This window comes from Solenopsis invicta, chromosome 15, assembly GCF_016802725.1.
Source record: "Solenopsis invicta isolate M01_SB chromosome 15, UNIL_Sinv_3.0, whole genome shotgun sequence".
Taxonomy (NCBI): Eukaryota; Metazoa; Arthropoda; class Insecta; order Hymenoptera; family Formicidae; genus Solenopsis; species Solenopsis invicta.
In genome coordinates, this window is record NC_052678.1 from 8,814,362 (window position 1) to 8,826,809 (window position 12,448).

The 12,448-nt window shown below is 43.5% G+C and overlaps 2 protein-coding genes across 12 annotated transcripts in view; one reads left to right on the top strand and one right to left on the bottom strand.

The window, feature by feature from the left end:
- LOC105197151 (growth factor receptor-bound protein 14) overlaps window positions 1–12,448 on the bottom strand; it is a 273,307-nt gene that overhangs the window by 213,921 nt on the left and 46,938 nt on the right. For 2 of the 4 annotated variants that reach the window (XM_026135790.2, XM_039458098.1), the window contains one exon: window positions 2,655–2,911. In XM_026135790.2, coding sequence (XP_025991575.1) covers window positions 2,655–2,901 — 247 coding nt within the window. In that variant the 5' untranslated portion in view covers window positions 2,902–2,911. Of the gene's footprint in view, window positions 1–1,570; window positions 2,912–9,918; window positions 9,948–12,448 lie in introns of those variants that run through there. The other 2 variants (XM_026135789.2, XM_039458100.1) reach the window with 2 other exon arrangements.
- The window catches only part of LOC105194313 (SET and MYND domain-containing protein 4), a 123,185-nt gene that overhangs the window by 15,029 nt on the left and 95,708 nt on the right, over window positions 1–12,448 (top strand). Inside the window, exon 1 of one of the 8 annotated variants that reach the window (XM_039458091.1) lies at window positions 5,113–9,539. The exons of 6 other annotated variants lie outside the window; for them this stretch is intronic. The gene's annotated coding sequence lies outside the window, so the exon portion shown is untranslated. Of the gene's footprint in view, window positions 1–5,112; window positions 9,540–12,448 lie in introns of those variants that run through there. One more of the 8 variants, XM_039458096.1, reaches the window with a different exon arrangement.

A 12,448-nucleotide genomic window follows, 5' to 3' on the forward strand; every position in this document is an offset into this window, starting at 1 on the left:
GTTTATACTTTTTTTGGAAAAAAATAGTATAATCTATTTATCTTTGAAATTTTGAGAAATTTCCATAAATAGAAATCGGTCGGACACGGAATACCCGTGGTAGTACCTAAAAGATTAATGACTCAAACAATTTTTATGTGAACGCCAAAGTACGTCGCACAGCGCCTAGCAGTCTCGAACGGTTTATTAGTAATTTAAAATCGTAAAAGGCGCACATCACGCGACAGAAGGTGGAACGGAGTCGACTTTTTGGCACGGTCGTTCACTCTCGACCGTTTCCTTTTCTTTCCCGTCGTGTCGGCGCGCAAACTGCGCAGTAAACAAACCCAAGTGCGTTTACCTCGCTCCACCAGCTCCTGTGACCGCGATCCGCTCGATTTTTTGTCATCTCTCTTCGCTCGCTAAATCGCTCGAGGCGTTTAATGATGCGTTGTGTATATTAAGCAAAACGATCTTTCACCGAAGTCGGCTTTCTCCGGGAAGCCACGCATATCTCGTTACGTACTACGTGCAAACTGCAATCAGCGTAAATACTGAGAATTACCGAGTCAAGTTGAATTAATCAATGTATGATTAATCGAATCATTTGCGAGATCGATTAAATTTTACCAGCGTGTGAGTCTAATTGTACGACACTCGTCATGATGACAATGATATAACCTTTGATACGAATAACGATGGAGATATGATCGAAGAGCAGAATGCCTCTTAATAATTTTATTTCCTGCCAGATTAATATAAACATTTTAACGCGCGATACATACGCAATTATCTGTGATCTAGTAAAATGATAAAGGTGCCTAACGTCTTTACATAGCACGTTTGTTATAGCCACGTGTTCATTGATACTTTATTCTTATCTTATCAATCTGATTTCTAATGCCCCTACTATCTTATTGTTCTATGCCTATTGCGCATCTTCAAATACAGCATATTAGAATCTAAAACCAACAATTTTGTCCTCGGAATGCAAAAACTACATGCTCGTATCTCGACATGCAGGTACACATGACAAAAATATAAAAGTTATAACGCCAAATATTTAAAATATCGTATGAAGAAATATAGTAGGTATAAAAATATATACAAATATGTAGAAAAGTGTAAATATTTAGTATGTAATTCAAATTGGGTACAAACCTTCCCTTATAAATCATTTATTTTTATTCAAAATATACAATATTTTGTTAGATATAAAAATCGATTAAAGGACATTATCATAGACAAGGATCGACGAGAAAAATATAGAAAATCTGATAAAAATGTAAAATTTTTAATAACTGAAAGAATTATTAACTCTTGAATAAGCTTCGAAATATAATATAACATAGATAGCGTAATGTACACAGATAATGAACGAAAACAGTAAATTTTTTTTAAAGATAATAAATATTGATATGTGTAAAGCCCATTCTTATCGCTACGGTATCGTGCAGGGCGTATCGTATAAATTAAAATAATCTGCTCGTGCATACATTGCGACTTAGCGAAACATACGTAGCCAGAACTTTGCAACACGGACTATACAGCATTACAAATTCAAGCACACGTGCCGGTAAGCGTGACTTACCGCTCCTTGCTGATTTAAGCAAGGATTAAATGTCACCGTTCAGGGGAACTATGTGATCGTCCTTACGCTATTCACGTTTCCACAAACGAGAGTTTACACCTCTTTCGAAGAAGCCTGTTATTAGCGCCAAAGCGAAAAACGTACGATATAGTTCGCTAGCATTATTGGAAAACGAGTATTACTGGTTATCAGCGGTACGGAAGAGTTTGAGGATGTCTAAAAGTTTAACGTGAATATGAGCGCAAACGTGAAAATGGGATGGGAGCAGAGGGTCTCGCATAAATAGTACGTCTTACCTCGGATCGACAATATACTCATATCCAAAGCTACACTGCAAACATATAAATGAGATGGTCAAGAAAGAATGAGTTGTGGTAAAACAAACCTTGATCGCAACAACGCTCGACATGTAAGAGACATTGATTAGTAAACATTAATTACAGATGCATTCGGAGGAACATCCGTTCGCGAACTCGCGTGAGACTCGGACGCTTCCCGTCGTTTGTTTGTAAGCAGAGTCTTTACAAGGTCAGAAATGAAACGGGAGCTTATCTTTTTAAGCATTGTTATAACAATAACGTCAAAAGTAACAGCTTATCAGACTACTCGTTAACGTTTCGGCCAACGCGAGCGTATCGCCAGTATTGACGATGATTTGACGTAACATCTTGATATCAACCGTGTCGTAATATAATCAAAAAAGCGATTATTTGTAAAATTGTCTCAGCGTAATCTGCGTTATCGAACCCGACCGTTCCATTCCTCGGCGCGATAAGCGTGTCGCGAAATACGAGCTTAAAGCAATCCGATGCATGGAAATCGATTCCACGGGAATCGCATAAGCTCCCGTCTCTTCCTCGAGTTATCGCGATTATAATCTTTCAAAGCCGAGATTTCAGAACCGAATATATATTGCCGGATACCCCTTTGGTATCGCATCGAAATTAAAATCGCTTCGCATAACATTTTTTTTTCCTTTTCCCATTATTATTGTCGTTACTAATATTTTCAATGTCAATTAATAACCATTGAGGGCACAGGTATGAACTCTGTTTGAAAGAAAAAATATGTATATCAGACTTACTGCATATTCTTGATAACCAGCTCCAAATCAGGCTGGAATAATCGATGTAATCGATCACCTCGTCGAAGTCGCGCAATAGCGCGCCGTTTTGATCTCCCCAGTGCTTCTTTGGGACATCCTTGCGAGGCTGATGATGGTGGTGGTGGCAGATCTCGGATTGTTCCGTGTGGTTCGCATTTGGACTCTCCGTCGGATCTTCTTCGATGGCGCTCGTTAGCAAGGAAGTATCAGCGGAGTCTGCTGCCATACCGACGGCACTGCAATGAGACCAGTTGACGATGGGTTTTCAATGACCATCGCAAAAACGATCTTACGATAACGATAACCACACGTTCGACAATGCTAATCGACGTACTTGATTCCTGTCAAAAGTGTAAAAATGTGACAGACCGATAACGCGTTAACAAAGTAAAGACGAGGGGCATGTCATCAACTATCAAGTTGTTGCACAAAGTAGTGATACATTATCGCCAACTCACTTTTTACTACGCAAAACCGCGTAACAGCGATACCGAGAGGATTCACCGGAGGGGATTGTTCTTCGGACTATACTCCTCCGCACGAAGATCGATCTCAGTCGTTGCCCGGTTACCGAAAAAGCTCATTTCGAGATGAAGCTCGAATGGGAGATAAGCGTACATCAAAGAGATAGTACTTTCCAAGTTATAACGGTGGAATTTTGCGAAGTGAGATGACGACGGACGAGCGGCTCCGAGTCGCCTCATTATTCCGTATTTAATTCGCGATAACCCAGATTGCGGCACGTACGTTACAAAGCGGGTTATCGCGACGCACGCCAAAAAATCGTCCTTATCGCCAGTGTTACTCGTGGGCACGATCGCGCCGTGAAGATAGTATCTCGACGAGATGCCCTCCGACCCCTACGGTGGCCGCGATGTTTTACTATCGGCGCGTAATCAATCGACGTTCGCGGTTATCGTTCCACGGTACCGTACAGCACGGCGCCGCATGGCGGCGGCGGACGGCTCGCGTCTCTCGCGGCGTCGCATCGAGCTCTGTTTTATCAAAGGCGATGGCGAGAACCACGCGGAGGAGAACGGCAGCTGCACGTGCCGCCGCGGACAAGGCGACGTTCGCTCGTCCGGGCGAGAACGCGCGCCGCTCGGGTGCATCCCGAAGGAAGAGGAGGCAGACTCTTGGCAAGAGAGGCGGCGGGCTTCCTGACAAAGGCCCCAGCGCGCGGAGTGTACCTTTCGTCATCCGCGCGACGACGAGTCGGGAAAGAGGTATCGATCCGACCAGCCGGGCTCAATAATTCCGACAAGGGTCCCTTCTCTCGCTCCTTTAACGCGGGAACGCAATTTGTTAGCTCCTGCGCGATATGCACTGCCCGCCGTGTGCTCTCTTTTCCTCTTTACCAGATTTTCTTCCTCCCCTCCCCCCCCTCTCTCTCTCTCTCTCACACACACACACACACACACACACGCGCGCGCGTTCACGATGGGTTTCGGCTCTTGATCTCTCTGTCTTCTTATCTCGGCTTAAGAGCATCGATCTTGTTATTAATTCGGAAAATGATCGCAAAGGTGAAATTGACCTTTGTACCATTTCAAATGTAGAGATTCGATAGTGAAGCGTAATGTCAGTTGTTAACTGACGAAAAACGATCTCAAGGATCGAGATAGTTTTTCAGTAGGCGAACACGATAACGAAGATATAAATGTGAATTAAAATTTTTCGTACCTGCGTCACGGATTGTTTCACTGTGGCGGAACATGTTGCGATACGTGAGCTCGGTATGCGATCAGCTGTGCTAAAACTCGTAAATATTCACCGGCGCGCGCATACCTGATTTTATGGCTATTATCACCGCGCAGCTTGCGGAAAGCTATACCTCTGTTGCAACACCGCGCGAACGATAGAGCGTAGCGAGAACACGTGCCGCATCGATCGACTCTACTATACGATTAAACGAATCCGATATTGATAATGAGACGATAGCGATAATGCGATGACTTCGCGAGTGGTCGTGCGTACGTCTCGCTTGCAGTGCGACTTTGAGTAAACGCGAGACTTTACAATTTTTTTTTTACTCGATAACGTCGAGAAATATTTATGCTGCAGAAAATTATTCGGTGCATAATCGACCGCACTATTTGCGATTACTGTACCCTAACAGAACGATATCGAAAATATTCTTAGAATATTTTTACGATATTTTGCGCTGTTAAGGTACAGTAAACGATAACTGTACCCAATGTACTAATGCAAATCCAAACGGAAAAAATAAGAGACACAGAGCTTCGAAAAATATCTAAATTTTTTTTTAAACGTTAGAAAAGATTTGATCGATTTATCTATTTAAGCATTCTCCCTGCGAACGGAGGAAGATTTCGAAAATCGGGGAATCAGTTTGTATAGACGCGACATTTGTAGACGCGACATTTGGCAAGTACGCTTTTTCGTGTATCAACAATGATATTGCCTATGATAATATCTAACGAACTCGTCGTCCGGTTGCATGGACCATCAAGGCTGAGGACGAGATGTCAGAAAGGACAAGTGGTCGTAATACAAGCGGAGGAACGAGTTTCATACTAGCCAGAAGTTTCCCCGAGATTGCCAGTTACAAGAATAGTATCTCCGGTTTATCCTAGCGCCAACCCCAAAAACCGATATCTCCTCCGGAGCAAAGTTCGAATAAGTTAGTGCGCAGAAAACGCGAGGGAAAAAGTTGATACCGCGAAATCGATATGGATGTCACTGCTGTTTTCCCGGAACAGGTGTCACGTGTTTCGCGATGAATAAAATCGATTACACGGCATTTTGCGGTATCCTTATGTCCCCTTTAATAATTTTATGCTTCATGAGAGATCTCGCGTTGTCCCCATGTTTTACTCACATCTCGCGACAACCATAATGCATTTATCGTGTTATGTGTTTCATTACATCGAATCTTCCGCAAAACGCAATACGTCAATTAGTTGTTATTGAATTAGCAAAGCGAGTTTATTTCGCTGTTATCGCGCCGCCTGTCAAAACTTTAATTTCCGTAAGAGCGTCACTCGAAAAATTCCTTCTCTCTTCCTGCATTTTCGCTCCTAATGTCCCTTCCATGCTGCGGCGTTTACGAACGGTGACGCGAGCTCGCTTGATGCTCGACGTTGAGGGACGTATACACCTCCGGTCTTTTCCCGCCTTTTATTTTAACGACAAAAACACGACGGCATTATCCATGCGCGCCAACGCGATATCAAAGGTGGGGGGAGGGGGAGTCTTGCATGCAAAAATTTCCCGTAATAGCTCGCGTTTACGAGATGAATCATAAACGAAAATCCGATAGATCGGAATTTGTGAGTTTGCATCGCACGAGACGTCACAAAACATGTGATCGGAGTACACGTTTCTCTTTAATGTCATCAGATCTGAGATTGCTTTCGCGTAAAAAGAGATCTAAATTTTTTATTGAGGCAAGTCGAGAATTTTCGAGAGTCTCACACACACACACACATGTTGTTTTAAGATTCAAACCGAATAAAACAGCGATAAATAATTTTTGTACAGTTATATTTTTAGTATTTTAATTTATACAGATATTATTTATATCGATTATATAAACCGTTTTCTCGAAGTAAATTTCATGAATACTGGATAAACCTGGATATTTAGAAGATACTTAGAGACAGAGAAAGAGCAAATGGAAAAAGAGGTAAAAGGCTTTTGTGCAACCTGTTCGAGTTTTCGTGTATAGCGCTCGTGATACAAATAGAACTGGTCCGAAGTTAGAACTGACCGGAAGTTTCTTCAAAATGACCGGGCAGGAAGACAAAGAAGGAAGAGAGAGAGAGAGAGCAAGGAAGAGAGAGGGAGAGATGGCTCTTTCGACTTTACGGCAATGCCGGCTCGGAAACTGGGGGTTACGCAAAACGGATGAGCCCCAGAGATACCGCGCATCGTTTACCGACATTTACTAGCGGAAGAGATGGTAAATTACGCGCGCGTATCTCTCGTGCACGAGCTGCTGCTGCTGCTACTGCTGCGCGCGGTAAAACATTACGACAATATTTTGCTTTCGATTCGGAGTTTGTTTTCGATGATATCCATCGAGTGTTCGATAATGGGTGCAGACCACGGATATTTTCTGTTGAAAATTGAAACAATATTTTCTCTGGCGAAAATTTAATCAGAAATTTTCGATCGCAATTTAATTGTGTCTTAATTGTCAGTATAATAAGTATAATCGGGATGGGTTTTCTGAGAATAATAAAGGAAAGTAGATGACGTGGTGAAGTGTAATGTATATATCTCGCTTTGTCAATCCGGTATTTTTGTCCGCGGGCATCTGCGTATGATCGATTCCCTGCGATTCTTAATGCGAAACTACATTTATAGGCTCGACCTGTCGTCGCTTATTTTTCTACGCGATGATAAATGCGCTTACGGTCCGTCGATCATCGATCTTATTCTTCGGCGCGCGGGTCTTTCCTTCAAGATTAAAAATATAACATCTCCCGCGGTGACTAATGTGACGCGCGCGACATGTGTATGCGTCGAAAATAACATCAAACTATCGAATATTCCAACAAATGTTTTCGAGGAACATTTTAAGTGTTCAAAAAAATATTTCAAGATTTTTGGCTTCAAAATTAAAAATTAAGAGAAAATAATTAAAGAGCAAAGAACTAAGCAAAATTTTAATGTGAAATGTTTATCTTAACGTTTTTAATACATAATTCGCCAGAGAAAATATCTTCCCGATATTTCGATTAAAAGTTACATCTTAACTATCATACGATTGTTTCGACTTGACATTAAGCCAGTTGTGTATAATTTTTTCATCGTAATGTAAAACAGATGTGAAACTAACGAGATGAATAATGAACAACTATTGGTTATAAATAATCTATTTAACAGCCGTGATTACATACTTTGATATAAAAAACTAAGAAAATTAAAATTGTAAAATGAAACATTTACTGAATGATATCGAGCAGATTACGGAATAATACAAAATAGAAATGTTAATTAGCGGACGGGGCAACGATGCGAAAACAACGCGGCTGGTTTTTTGTTTTCCCGGAAATTTGAACGGCCATGATGATTATCGATGTGACGTCATGGGTTCTAGCGGAGCGTCGGTCAGTTAACAACCAACGTCGCGGCATCGATGTCGCGGGGAGGCATCATCCCGCATTTCACGCATATTTTTCCTCGTTCAACATAAATTTCGTGCTGGAAGTGTCGAGGATGTTAAATTCGCCGACGGACGATCGTGGTGAAGTATAAAGTCAGCGCAAATGTGAAGCACAAAGTCGTCCCGTCGGCGGGACGAAATCGGTGTCGCTAATTGCGTGTTGTTCTAGCATCGCGTCAGTGTGAAGTTGTCTCGCGAAGTGCTCAGTGTAGTGTGTCGACAGTATTGAATTTGACGACGGACGATCGTCGTGAAGCATAAAATCGGAGTGTATGGTCGCGAATCAATTCGTCCTTCGCGATTTCGGTATTTTCGGCTTCGTCCAGTTGCGTCCCGTCGGACGCTCGCGGTCTGTCGAAAAGGTTAAGTTCTAGCGCCAGCTCAGTGTGAAGTTGTCTCTGTCTCGCGAAGCGCTCAGTGTAGTTTCGAGAATGTCGGGAATGCTGAATTTGACGATGGACGATCGTCGTGAAGCATAAAATCGTAGTGTGTGGTCGTGGATCAATCAGTTCTTCGCGATATCAGTTTCGCCAAGTGTCCCGTCGGACGCTAGCGTCCCGTCGCTCGAGTGTCCGGTGTGAAGTTGCCTCCGTCTCGCGAATTGCTTAATAACGTTTCCAAGGATCAGCGAGAGTATCGAATCCAGTGGCGAGCGATCGATGTGAAGCATAAAATTAGCGCGAATCAGTCCGTCCGTCTCGTTAATTGCGTCTCGGCGCACGTTCGCGATCCGTCGGATGGAGGTTAGATTCTAGCGTCGGCGTGAAATTGCTTCTATCTTGCGAATCATTGAACGTACTTCAAGGTGGTGAATTCGATGACGAATGATCATCATGAAGCATAAAATCGGAGTGTATGATCGCGGATCAACTCATCCATCGTGATACCGATCTCGTCAATTGCGTCTCGGTGCACGCTCGCGACCCGTCGGATGGAGGTTATGTTATAGAGTCGGAGTGAAATTGCATGCGTCTCGCGACTCGCGATTCGCTCGATGTATTTCAGACTCGTCGGAAATGTGAATCTGGTGGTGGACCATCATCGCGAAGCATAAAATTGACGGCTACGGTCGCGGATTAACCCGTTCTTCGCGATATCAATTTCGCCAGTTGCTTCCCGTCGGAAGATTTTAGCGTCGGCATGAAGCTGCCTTTGTCTCGCAAATCGCTTATTAACGTTTTCAAGAAGCATCGAAAATGTCGAAAGTGTTGAATCCAGTGGCGAGCGATCGGTGTGAAGCATAAAATTTAGCGTGTACGGTCGTGAATCAATTTTCGTTGTGATACCGATTTCGTTGAACGTTCGCGGTCCGTCGCTCGAGTGTCGGCATAAATTAAGTCGCCTCCGTTTTGCCAATTGTTTAATGTATCCCGAGCGCGTTGGGAGTGTCGAGTAGAATTACTGATAATCTCGCGTTATTCGTTCAATCGTGAGATGTGAATAAAACGCTTTACGATAAACGCATCGGATGCGGCATCTCGTCTTTTTTTTCACGATATTTCTATTCGGAGTCTCACGACGCTGAATTTTTCCGTCGGCAGAGCTGTCTCGTCAAACACTTTGCGCTTGCAACGATCGAGATCGAAACAACTTTACTTGAAAATACATCACATAAATTCGGTAGTGCCGTGCCGTGCCGCCGATCATAGAGTGCCATGAGTGATAATACCGCGAGTATAGTTAGCTAAAGTGTTGGAACAGTGGTCAAGTTAACTGGATTGTATCGGCTGGTGAGTAAATTTTTTTTAGAAATTAGGATAACTCTGGTGATTACGTCGCATAGGGATTTACACAGCGGAAATCAGAAAAAAATAGAGATAACTTGCTTGCAAACATTCTGTTGTCATGAAATAATCATTGAATTGTTGCTCAGATGAGATTACACAGATGCCACACAACGTAGGCGTGGAGATACGAGACACGATTTTTCCCACGAAATTCCACTTACTCATTGCTCGTCTAGAACTTTATCAATCAATCTCAAGTCTTTACGTATTAATATTTTAAAACATTAATCATATATCTTTTGAAATAGAAAATTTTTAAGACAATATTACTTATCGAAAAAAAACTTTTAGAAATGTAAAATTGATATAAATTACAACTTACTGATAGTCGTACATTTCTGAAATAGGTACGTGGACGATGTTCACTATGAAACGTTTAGACACAGACTGATTTACTATCAGCAACGTTGTCTTCAATGTCAGGCATGTTGTCCTACATTGTTTACTTCTAACAGAAAAAATCGTTGACAGTGCTCCTACTTCTATAATATATGTGACAGTCTATAAATATTTCGATGTAAATAAAACATGTTTAATTTTGGAAAGATGTTTCCAGATCTATGCTTACATGATGTTTTTTCAAACCTTCGAAGAAAAGCAGAATATGCTATTGTCTATTTCAGTGTCCCTGTCTTTTCTAATTAATTTTTCCTCTATTTTGATTTTACATTTAGAAAAAGATACAATTAGCGTGCATTAATCATAAAGAAAAGAATGACATTGCGTATCCTAAAGAATTATTTAATATTTATAGAAAAAAAATCAAAATTTGCAGAGTCGGTGAAACTCGGTCTCAAAACGGCTAGCTCTCAAGCCGAGCAGATCAGCTCTAGTTCTGCATACGTGCAATAATCTTTTTTCACCTTCATCTTTTCTTCGCCCCCCCCCCCCCCTCCCCTCTCCCCCGTGATTCCTTTACGTTATTCGACTATATTGGGATAAACGTAGATTACATCGGCGAGCGGTCGTTCACCGTTTCGCAGCACTGAAATCCGGATTCGTCGTAATTATATCGATTATACCGTTCCCGGAATTCCAGTCAACCGTATAATCGGTGACGATGAAATTATTCGCGACCGTACAATAGTAAGGACGGAAATCGCGCCGATAAAAGAACGCTTTATCGCGCGCGCGAGGTGACCCCGCTGCACAAAGAGCTCGCTGTACTCGTTTTTTTTTCCCACACATATTGCCGCGCTACTGTCGACCGTCACGTTTGAAAGCTCCCGGCACGCGGGATTATAAATTCGGCTGTGGAAACTCGCCGGCAATACGAACGCACAACGGTATGAACATTCCACGGCGATCGACTTTACGAAGCCAATTTCGTCCGGTAACGCTGAAGCGGTCGTAGCCTCGGGAAATTCACCTCGCCGCACTTTTTCTCCCCTTTTTTTCCCCATTCTCTTTTTTAAATCGCCATCTCTTACCCAGAGCCCGGAATCCTTTATTCGCGCGACGCGCGCGTTCTCTTTCTCTCTCTTCCTCATATTATTGCGGAAATCCCCGGTGAAACGCGCGCGTAAAAAGGCCGTTCGAGGTAAGGTGACAAATGGTCATACGCGCAAACACCGGATCTCCGTGATTGCGCGGAAAACGTATCGAATGTTTACCTCTCCTAACTCACTCACGTGGTGAACCCTCCGCGTTTCTCTCTCTCTCTCTCTCCCTTTCTCTTTCTCTCCACGAGGCATTCTCGCTTTTCGTAGCTGCGATTTCTCGACGCGCGCCGGCAGGCGCAGAGCGCGACGAGCAATCTAGCCGGGAAATAACTTGTAATTGCTAAATGGATCTATAAATCGTTTCGCGTGAAATGAAACCGTGTTATTTAGTTAATTGCAGGTGCGAAACCTCGGCCGCCGCTTCTGGCGCGATGTATCACCGCCTATCGCGGAATAATTGCAACGTAACGCGCGACCGATCGATCGCATCGCTCGTCCTCTCGGCGATAGACGTCTCTCTCGGCAAACAGTCTCTTTTTCTCTCCCCCTTTGCGATCCCGCAGTCAATTTCCCCGGGTACACAATATCGGTGCCGAAGCTGCCAATCCGAACGGCTGCGAAATCGGATAGCGCGTCGTCGTCGTCGTCGTCGTCGTCGCAAAGACGTCCACATGCCGTCACGCTCGATAACAACCGTCTGCGTCTTCCTCTCGCGTCTATGAGGGTCGCCGTCATCCTCTCAAAGAAAACGCCACGTTCTTCGCCGACATGCGATTCCATACGGAGAGATCCCCGTGAGATTCGCGCACGCGGATATATCGCGCGTCTTCCTCGGAACATTAATTCGTCTCGGCCCTCTCGCAGCTAAAATAATCGCGCGTTTTATCGGCCGTATCGCGTCGTGAATCACTCGAGCCCGTTTCCTCACGCGGCCCGTATATTAACCCCGGAGCCGCGCCGCGCCGCGCCCCTGGCCGAGTCGGGGTTTCGGCGACGGGTGCGGGAGATCCAGCACAATTTACCGGCGCCGACAAGTCTGACGCGGAAAATCTCCCACGTGTGTGTTTCGTAGAAAGGCATCCGACTAATAAAAGACTCGAGGGTTTGTGCCTAACCTAGCCCAACGTCGGAAGGCGCGCGCGCGCCCATTATCGCGTTAGCACAGAAATTCTGACCTTGGCACTGATACCAAAGTCCCCTCCACGAAAAACATTACGACCGTCGACGTAATCGCGATGCAATGTTATATCGGTGCCGGGATCTCTGACACCATTGAATGCGACATGAAATTAAATTGGAACACCAATTTTTCTTCCTTTATGAATCTTTTAAAAATCGTATTTATTTGATTTATTGTTTTTATTTTTAATTATTTAATTAATTATTTTACTTGAATCATTAGTTTTCTTC